The sequence below is a fragment of the Saccostrea cucullata genome, unplaced genomic scaffold (genome assembly GCF_032062105.1).
Source record: "Saccostrea cucullata isolate Sc308-1 unplaced genomic scaffold, CSIRO_AGI_Scuc_v1 ctg4424, whole genome shotgun sequence".
Classification (NCBI taxonomy): Eukaryota; Metazoa; Mollusca; class Bivalvia; order Ostreida; family Ostreidae; genus Saccostrea; species Saccostrea cuccullata.
This window is the reverse complement of record NW_026939941.1, coordinates 40,795-51,643: the sequence shown is the minus strand read 5'-3', so window position 1 is coordinate 51,643 and position 10,849 is coordinate 40,795. Positions and strand designations below refer to the sequence as shown.

Below are 10,849 nucleotides of genomic sequence, written 5' to 3'. Positions count from 1 at the left end.
AAGAATATATCCTACTTATAAAGAAATTGAGTCAGATTTACAGTCTGAAAAATTAAACTTCGAAGCGCGATATGAGACATTGATTACAGCAGTTACCGAACACGGAGAATTCTTGCATCGTGAAATAAACAGTATCGTCAACAAACAGAAATCTGAAATTAATCAGATGAAAACCAAACATTTGACTATTTTGAATAAACAGGGAAATGAAATGAAAAAGATTACTTCTGAAGTAGAAGATACAATGCTTGGTTTGAAGAAAATACTTGACTCCAATGATGTCTTAGCCTCTGCGTATATCTCAAGAAATGCTGAATTCATCAATTTACCTCCTAAAGTCAAATTTTCTTTGCCAATTTTCTCCCCTCATCACGGAAACAAGGAACAGCTAAATCAAATGTTTGGTTCTCTGTCAGCATTGTCCATTACAACAGATGAACATGGCTACATAATGAAGACACCAGAAGCTGCATCTTGTCCTCCAATCCAACCGCTGATTGATGAACCAGAGCTCATCATCACCATTGACGCTGGGTATGATCCACTTTACAGTGTTACCCGCCTCAGTGATGAAGAAATCTGGACATGTGGAGAAGACAAAATCATGAAACTCTACAACCTCCAGGGCCAACTACTGAAGACAATCCAAACCAAATCAGGGAACATACCATGTGACATAGCAGTGAAAAGGAGTGGAGATCTAGTTTATACTGACCATGATACAAGAACTGTAAACATAGTGAAGAATAAACAGATACAGGAAGTGATCAGACTACAGGAGTGGAAACCTTACTACATTTGTAGTTCTTCCTTTGGTGACCTCTTAGTCACCATGCTCAGTGACGATGACACACAATCAAAAGTTGTCCGTTTCTCTGGATCTACAGAGAAACAAACCATTCAGTTTGATAGTGAAAGTGTCCCCTTGTATTCCCCTGATTGCTTTAAATACATCACTGAAAACAGGAACCTGGATATCTATGTAGCTGACTGTAAAGCTAGTGCAGTAATAGTGGTCAATCAGGAAGGTGTACTGAGATTTAAATACACGGGTCATCCCTCTATTTCCAAGGAATCCTTTGATCCACTTGGCATCACAACAGACAGTCGGAGTCAGATCCTGACTGCAGAACATTATAATGGCTGTCTCCACATCCTAAACCAGGACGGCCAGTTTCTACGTTTTATTCGTAGCTGTGATGTAGGTGATTCATGTGGTCTGTGCATTGACACCACAGATAACCTCTTTGTCACTGAAAGTGACAGTGTTAAAGTAAAGAAAATCAAATATATGTAAACAGGATTTTATCAAACTGACGCTTATTTGCAAGAAATTTGATACCAACTAACAATGTACATATACTGTGATTAAGCACATTTCTTGTTAAAACTTTCGCTATGTTTGTAAATATTACATATTTTTATACAATGAAATATGGTTAAATCATGGACAGTTCCGTCCCCTTGTGTATTCTGAATTTGCAGGCTCCCTGTTGTTTTGTTATACTGTAACAGAGAGGAGTTTAAACTATTAAAAAAGCAAGGATTTCTTACAATCTTTTAATGAATAGACATTATTATAGTCAATTAATATTTTGAGAGACTGCATATTTACATGAATGTAATTTAGAATAAATTTTAAAAAAATTAAGTTGTTAAATTAAGAAATCAGGGGAAGATTATAACCACTAAAAATAAACTACAGGTTTAAGAGAAAAAGAAAGCTACATTGTCACTCTTTTGAAAAATTCTTAAAGTTCGATGTAAGATGTTTTATTTGAAAAAGCTATTCGTTTTACAAGTACCACGCTGAAAAAAGAGTGTTCCACGCAACCCTCAAGTAAAACCAAACAAGTTATTAAATGACCAAGAAATAAAATTATGTTACCATTTTTTCGTAACATAAACAATGGGAAAAATTATTCGGGAATTTATAAAGGAATAAGTTTTAATTTATAAACAAGTTATTTATAAACAAGTACATTTATTTTAATAATAAACAGTTGAAAATACTGGGAATTGAGATTTATTTCCTTTTTGTTTTGCTTTTGTTTACCTGACCGATCCTGTTATTTTAGAGGTCCGCTCCAATTTTGTATTATTTGATAGACCTTCCAACTCAAAAACTGTTCGTTATCTCTATTTATTTCATGAAATATGACATACTTTAAGATCTTTAAAAATATTCTGCACTTGAAAGTTATCATACATATATTCAAGGAACTTGAAATTGATATTACAAGCAAACTTAGCTTCACTTGACATTATCCTTTTCCTTTTAAATTTTTTTTTCATAATGCTTTTACCTTTTTGAATCTGGGTATCAAGTGATTAAATGATACATGGAATACAAGAACATAATAAAGAAACGCAAGTGTATAGACAGAACAAGTTGCATAAAATGACATTTATTATTTGTGCGGTAACAGACCTCATGTCACGTCAGGCGCTGGAACGATAAATATAAAGTTACCTCGCTCACTACAAAGTCGCCCTAAATACCAAGTAAAGGCTTGGCGAATTTTCTCGGGTATATAATGATGATATCTCACTTAAATCTACTGTGTCCCTTTAAAACTTTTAAACACTTGAAACAGGCAAAGTGTCAAGTAAAGTCTTTATTGAATTCCACTATACCGTTTAAAATGGCTACAGAGAAATAAGTGCACGGAAAATCCTATTTTAATGCCAAAAGAGATTCAGAGATATGTGAAATGCAAAATAAATGTCAATTGCAGTCAAGATGTGAAAAATTCATCACGTCAAAAAGTTGTCTGCACGTATGTTGATCATGCGTTGTAGATAGTGAACTCCAATCAAAATGTGCTCGCATTATCAAGCAAAGATCTCGCCCAGTGTATAAATCAATGTGCAATATAATATACATTGAAAGTAGCTGTTCATGACAATGTAAATGAGTATTAACACGAAATGTTTAAGTCCTTAATCACCTCTGGGGATTCTCCTGGAGATAAGTGAGGTTGCAGATATTGAAAACAATTAAGTTGTCAGATTTCACGGATCTAAAAGGTGACAGCGCCGGCTGATCATGAAGTTATTAATGTATCGATGTCAGGCTAAAACTTTAAATATATAATCAAATTTTATAGTATTATATTTCCTAAAACGAAAATGGGTATATTTGGCGTGTGATCTGCAGGAATCATGTGTAGGGAACATTATAGTTTAAATGTCCATGATTTGGTTGGCTGGCTATGGCTAGTCAGATTTAAGGGGGCCGACTGGGGTTTTATTGCGCGAAACTCTTCATTTTTACACCATTATGATATATACCTTACATCGACTTCAGTGTACATGCCAATTTTGGGGAAAATCTACCGTCTAGGTATTCTTAAGGTGGCTCATTACATCAATTTTTGATGACGTACTATACAGAAAATTAAATTTATTGTTGCGATTGTTTTCCTCTAGGAACGAATTGTGCAGGTACCTATTTAATATGAACCACATATACATATGAAGATGTTTATCTTTTGACACTGAAAATTCTAAAATTCTGGTAATAATTAACTTGAAATTAAACACTTTACTAAAAATAGGAAAAAATAAAGAATTCTCTAAAAAATATTTACGATATCAAAGCCTCCATTTGGGTATCTGATATCTACATAATAAGTGGTGCCGTAATAAAATCTAAAATAAACTGTAAATGTTATGAGCCACCTTAAGGGACCGTCTCAAAATACAAGTACATTTGCTAAAGGATTATATAGGAAAGTGCCACTTTTTAGCACTTTAAAGCATATTATACAAATACTACAAAATACTTTTTGTTAAAACTATAATGTATGACGAGAAATATTATATTGCACATTATATGTAAGAAACACATAATTCTATCTTTTGTTAGCGGAGGGGGCATCTCAAAATGCAAAAAAAAAATAATAACGAAGTTCCCTATTTTTATAGAGCACTTCAAAATATAACGGGCACAATTTATATTAATATGAAAAGTACATGAAAACATAATAAATATTTCTCTGTTTTAAATTTCAAGAGCGTATGTTTATTATTTTTTTCTTTAATAACATTTTTATTACCCATTTCTTAAGAGCTTCAGTTTATCATAACGCCATAAACACACTATAACGGCGTCAATCTAACTAACAATTGCACAATCGGTTAAAAATCAGGTATATGAAATTGTAATTACATTTTAAACCTGTTATTTATTAATCTTGTTTGATATTATTAATCAGGTGAAAAAAGTTGCTTTAAAAATAAAAACTATTACGCTCCATTTTACTGTGATGTGCGAAATATTGCGCAATGAAAACCAAAGTCGGCCTCTAAACAAACAACCATATGATTTTTTGTTTCATGTTGTTTGAAATACCTTGTCAGATTCTTACTTTTATGACCGGTTTTCTTAGGAGGTACAATACCGTAGTGACATCGATGCTTCACAAAAATAATCACCTACAGATAAAAGGCATAAATGAAAAGTGTAAATGTACATCAAAGTTTAAGTAGAATAGAAGATTGGAATTGATTTCGTTTTCGGTGCAACTTCCTAATTTATCTAATTCAAACGTTAATAAATCAGTAGATTAAATGAAACTCACAAAGGAATTAAAGGATTATTTAAAAAATGATTATTGAACCGAGCGAGGCTTGAACCAAAAAAATGTTCCCTTCTAGTATACTAGAAAGGTAGCCCATCTTACTGAAGTAGAAGTTTAGACCATATTATAATTATAGGACTTATTTAACACTGCAGTTTTAAAACTTTTTGATAAAGTATAATCCAGCAATTTCAGAGAAGAAATTTGAGAAAGCAGAACTGTCTGTCTGCGTTCTGTGACATGTGCAGAATTTAACAAAATAGCATACATCCGGGAAACAGGTGAAATTGTTTTTGTAAACAGGACACCAGGTCTGTTATCGTTAATGTTCACCGGGTTTATTCAGTCGACGGAATAGTAACTGATTGCCCACTGAATGGTTTCTGAAAGTCACTGAAAAGTACCTTTCCTCCGACTTTCCGTGATCATTCAGTCGGTTTAATGGCACTTGCATTTCAGTGACCTCTTATTGGGATGATGACGGGCACCTGTTCCTAGGTGATTTGTGATCGTTGTAAATTATCTTTTTAGAAGACACGTAATTATTTTAAAACGATTTCATTTAAGGGGGCCGACTATAGTTTTATTGTGTGAAAACTACAATAGCAAAACTCTTCATTTTTATAACATATATAACTTACATTAATTTCAGTGTACATGCAAAGTTTGGGGGAAATCTACTGTCCAGGTATTTTTGAGGGACCGTCTCAAAATACAGGTACATTTACTATGGATTATATAGAAAAATGCCAATTTTTAGCACTTTAAAGCAAATTATACAAAGACTACATTAGACATTTTGTTCAAACTATAATATTTTATGAGTAATACTATGTTATACACTATATGTAAGAAACACAAAATTCTACCGTCTTGTTAACAGAGGGGGCATCTCAAAATGCAAAAAAATGGCAAATTTTACTATTTTTATAGAGTACTACAAAATATGACATAAACTATGGATTCACAAGAAAACATAATAAAAATATTGTAGATATTCTAAAATTTCTATGTTTTAAATTTCAAGAGCGTATGTTTATTACTTTTACTGTAATAATATTTTTATTACCCCTTTCTTAAAGAGCTACAGATTAACATAACGTCAAAGAGACACTGCAGCGACGTCAACCTACCTATCAATTGCAAAATCGGTTAAATAATCAGTTATATCAAATTATAATTAAATTTTTATACCTATAATTTCTTAATTTTGTTTAATTTTAAGAATTAAGCGAAAAAAGTTGCATTAAAACAGTAAATATGCTTCATTTTACTATGATGCGCGAAATATTGCGCAATGGAAATTATAGACGGCCCCCTTAAAAATTTTAAATCTATATGATTAAGTTTCTTCCACTAGAGGCATATATAAATCATGCAAAATGATTTTAAAACGATGTCTTACAAAAACTTTAATATACTGCGGTTTTGAGCAAAATGCATTATATTAATTAGGTTCTTCCAGAAAAGGTGTAAATAATATTCATTCTGTCTCATTAATCAATAATAGATATTTACATGGAAAAATATAATGAAATCTATATTTGAGCTGATAAAATAAGATTTAAAAATAGCATTTTCTTGTTTATATGAAAGAGCATTTGACTAAAATCTTTTTTTCAGATTGACTGATTTCTTATGCATTTAATAGCTTGTTAAATTGAATATTTTTTCACCGATTCAAAGATTAATAGAAGAAAAGAATAAGACAAACTTATAACACATTTCATTAAATTTTGATTCGACAATCAAACGGAACCAAGGTAACTTAACAGACCTCCCACTTACCCAACCCTTCTTTAATTGAAAGTTTTGAAGAATTTTATAAAATCGAAGAACTTTTTAAATTTCATAAAGTTAAATTTACATTCAATCTTTAAATTATTTTAGTCAGACCTTTCTAAATTCACAAATCATATTTGAAATCAATGTTTTAATAATTAAATTTTAACCATTTTAAACAAATCAATTATAGTAAAATTTGATCTTAAAATTATTTAAACCAAATTGATTTAAACAAACAATTTTTATTTAAATTCGAGCTTTAAATTATTTTAATTAAACTGATTTTTTATCAATTGAAGATATTTTGTTTTCTAAATAAAATTAGAAAATTAAAAAGAAAAAAAATTAAATTAGTATCATTTAAAAAAAAAAAGTAATAACAATTATTTAGACATATTTTCGAATCTATAATCACAGTTTAAGAATTAAGGTAAAACTTCAAAAAAATTAAACCTTAAAGCGTTACTACCAGTTTAAGGTACCCGATTTTTATCACGATAAGAAACAAACACACAGTTCATGAATTTATTCAAAATATTGTTAAGGAAAAATATCTTGTTAATAAATAGTAAGCCAGTGAAAAAAATATCGCTGAATTGACGAAAATATCACTGAAATGTGGCGAAAAGGTCATTGAAAGACGAGGGAAAGGTCATTGAAAGACGACAGAAAGGTCACTTAATGGTGACTGAAAGTTATCTGAATTGGGACTGAAATGTATCCGCTGAATGGTGACTAAAATTTATCCGCTGAAATGTGACTGAAAGGTACCTAAAATGTAACCGAAAGGCAACTAAAAGTTCACTAAAATGTATGTGCCATTCAACTGAAAGGTTTTGTTTCTTCCTGTGATTTTTTCTTTGAATATCTGGATTGTAAAATGATTTATCAAAAAGTTGGTTTCAGTAATAAACAGCAACATTATTATTATTTATTTATATTAAGGAGAAAGTTTGTGAAAGTGCAAGGGTGTGCCAATCAAACACGTCTCGAAATTAGCAGCTTAAATAATTTCCAGATAAAATAAGTTTTAAACAATTTTGTCCGTTCCAAATATAGCTGTATAGCAACATATTTTGTTTGATGATTTTATTTAAGAAAAAAATAAGAAAATATTAACTTCAAATATGTGTCTACATATGCTCACGCCTCCATTACACCAGATTCTACCACTCTTTTAATGTTTCAGATATCCGTGTGTTTGCTCCGCTCCTATAAAATTTTATATTGTTTTATGGACTTCTGATCTTGAATACTGTTCGTTATCGCCATGTGTCTCATTAAGTCATTGACGGGAAAGATGAAATTATATGTAATCTGTAATTATACTTCGGTGTTCAATAAATCAGAAGTGGAAAAAAAAAATTAGTATTCCAAAACTCAATAAAAAGCTATGCATACAAAGAAAAATAGCGGGTTCCAGTTCTACCAAACCTCTTTTCTTCACTATTCACTGTAATATTAACAGCACTGAAGCAAAAAGTGAAAAAGGTGTAAATCAGATTTGAAATAACAAAGTTTTACAAAATTAAAAATATTAAAACATACAATTTTTCAACACTTATTACAAATTTTCAGAATTATTTGGGGTCTAGACGTTTGAACAACATAAACATTTTTTTCTAATAAAAATTGAATCATTGCTCATTATTTTACAAAACCATTTTCTAAAAAGAAACATCTTGATTGTACTCACAATTATTCCGACGATGATATTAAAAAGTTCTTGAGTTACTACTATGGTTTTTAGAGACCATTGGGAGACAGTCAATATTTTGTTGGAATGCAAGTGGGTACCTATAGCTATTGAGTCACGATATAAGCAGATCGACCTATTTATGTTGCATATAAAGCAGAATTTATTCACAATCTTATACTCGAGAAGATGAAATCGGCTTTCAAATCCACATTCAGAACAATCGATTAATCGACAATTTATTACCAATAAATAATAGTTATTTGATTCATTGTCATTTTCCCTTTCTTTTACAGCAATAAACCCTTATCACCTACATATGGAGTTTACTAAGTATATCTCTGAGGTGATTCAATACGCAAGACCATGATTTACGAATGAACAACTTTTAAAACGTAAAAAATATATTTAAAAAAGTTAATGAATCAAAAATTTCAACAGTTTCGTTTGAAGTCATCATTTCGTAAATTCTATAGCTGATACAATTACCTTCTCAGCAAATACAACATGTACAATGTATCATTATATAAAATGCATACTAAATGTTATACTTTTATTTACACATTAAATTGTCAACGGATTTTCCCTTTATTTACGGATCATGACAAAGACAAAAGAACAGGAGGCAGATGTGACCAGTCGACAGGGGGGGGGGGGGGAGGTAACTGATTCCTCCACGGCACCTGATATAACCTCTGATATTTTAGAGGTTTGCATTTGCTCTGTTAAAAAACCAGCATTGTTTGAATGGAATTTAGAGATTAAATACTAAATTCATGTATTTCATTTAAATAAAGCCTTCATACACTAGTGCAATTGTTAAAAGAGACATTTTAAAATCACTTGATTACCATAAAACATTAGCTATTTCTGAGACTTCAGATATACCCTCATTATCACACATATTTATTTTCAAGTACAAAAATCGAATAAAGTAGTAGGCCTTTCAACTGCCGCCAGAGGTCGATGTTATGAACGATAACTCACTGCTGAAACTTGTTTAGTGCAGGCTCGGGGTATCCAACTGTTTACACGCAAGGAAGTTTTTAACATTTCCCAAGTGTTTCTTTGCTCTAAGTAGAATCCAGTGGTTTAAATATTTAGCACCAATGTTAAACTTATTGACTGTATACTTGCAGACACCGGTTAACTGCATATAATTAAATCTTTAATTAAAATAAAAAGTGAAATCTACCCTCCTTCTCAGTTCTAGCCAAATTAGATTTTTATACTCGTTCCCTTTCGTGCGAAATAACACAAATAAGATGATCAATTGTTGCATTTACTTGTAAAAATATAAATACACTGTATTTACAAAGAAGCGAAAAAGCACGAACACAAAAAAACATCACATTAAATTTTCTTCTTCATAACAATCGTCAAAGAGAGTTAAAACTATTGAATATAGTCTGTTCCCCATTCATTTGTCTCTGTTATTTCGGGTAGAGTGAAGGCACTCTTTTTCTCTTGGTCAAAACTTTTTGTGTACAAATCAATGTAAGGAACCCTTTTGTGTATATAACAATACCAATGCTGAAGCAGCCTAAATGTCATTCCTATGAACGATAACTCATAAATCTGCACTAAGTTGGCACTAAGTTGGTCATTTTTCACACCTGAGTTACCTGTCCTTAAATACAACATCGGAAAAGTCAATTAAAAAAGATTAAATCTTTTAATTATGTAATTAAAAGTATGCATAAGTTATTATCTTTTTTGATAATTTAATGTACCTACATTGTATAAATCTATCTATACAATGTTTTTACCATATGTACAACTTGAAAAATTAGTTGAAAGGCAGTTATTTTGAATTCATAGGCATGTCATAATAAAGTAGACATTTTTAACTTTTCCTATCTCACTTTATTTTCAAAGTGCATTCAAAACATGAAAAATTAAAGGTCTTATATGTCTAACATATTTTAAATCGAGTGAAACGGAAATTGGTTTTTGTGATCTAGTTTCGTATAATACGTTAGACCTATGTTTTCGTCTTATTTCCTAAACACTAAAAATTTTTTAAAATTTTACAGTCATTTAAGTAGTTTGTAACTGCCTATTTACTGGGACTGCACTGAGGTAACACATGCCGTGTTACAGAATCTTAGGGTACCTCTCTGGTGACAAGCTTGTTGAGGCTTGACTGTCTATTCAAACAACAAGCTCGACCGTGTTGCACGTTACACCAGGATTTCATGTACTGTATACAGTGTATTTCTAAGTAGGTCTTATGTCTAATGTGATAAATATATATTAATTAACACTACTGGATTTCGATAAGATCCGTAGGGATGGTAAATGAGATAAGTGCATCTATTACGCCTTTTCTTTAAAAACAAATCTTGAGGATGTTCCGTCCCTTTTTTAAATTCAATTTTTGCTTCAAATTTTTCCTGTAACACCCGCTAACTTTTTCGTTGTGTGTTGTGCTTGTAAACGTGTATATACTTGTTCCGATTACATAACGACAATAAGATAAATTATTTTATCACAATAATCTGTCAATTTATTTCTGCTTGTAGTTGTCTCAATATGTATATTTTAAACTAGCGAAAGATTGAGCAGAGAATTTAGTATCAAATAATAAAAATGAAAATGTTTCTTAAATATTGCATCAGAAAGATCGTACATGTAGGTTTTTTTTTTTATCAAGATGCAAGTTAAATTTGTCTTTTATCGAACAAGCAATACACAAAATTCTTCATTGATAACGCAAAAATCTTAGTAAGATTGAAGTTCAGTTTCATGAAACATATTGTAATTGTCAAATTCAAGAATA

The 10,849-nt window shown here is 30.9% G+C and overlaps 1 protein-coding gene across 1 annotated transcript; it reads left to right on the top strand.

Moving 5' to 3' along the window:
• The first annotated feature begins 211 nt into the window (after positions 1-211).
• On the top strand, positions 212-1,297 carry LOC134254321 (uncharacterized). Its single transcript, XM_062736844.1, has one exon. It carries the CDS (start codon positions 212-214, stop codon positions 1,295-1,297), a length of 1,086 nt encoding a protein of 361 aa, XP_062592828.1.
• Positions 1,298-10,849: the final 9,552 nt, after the last annotated feature.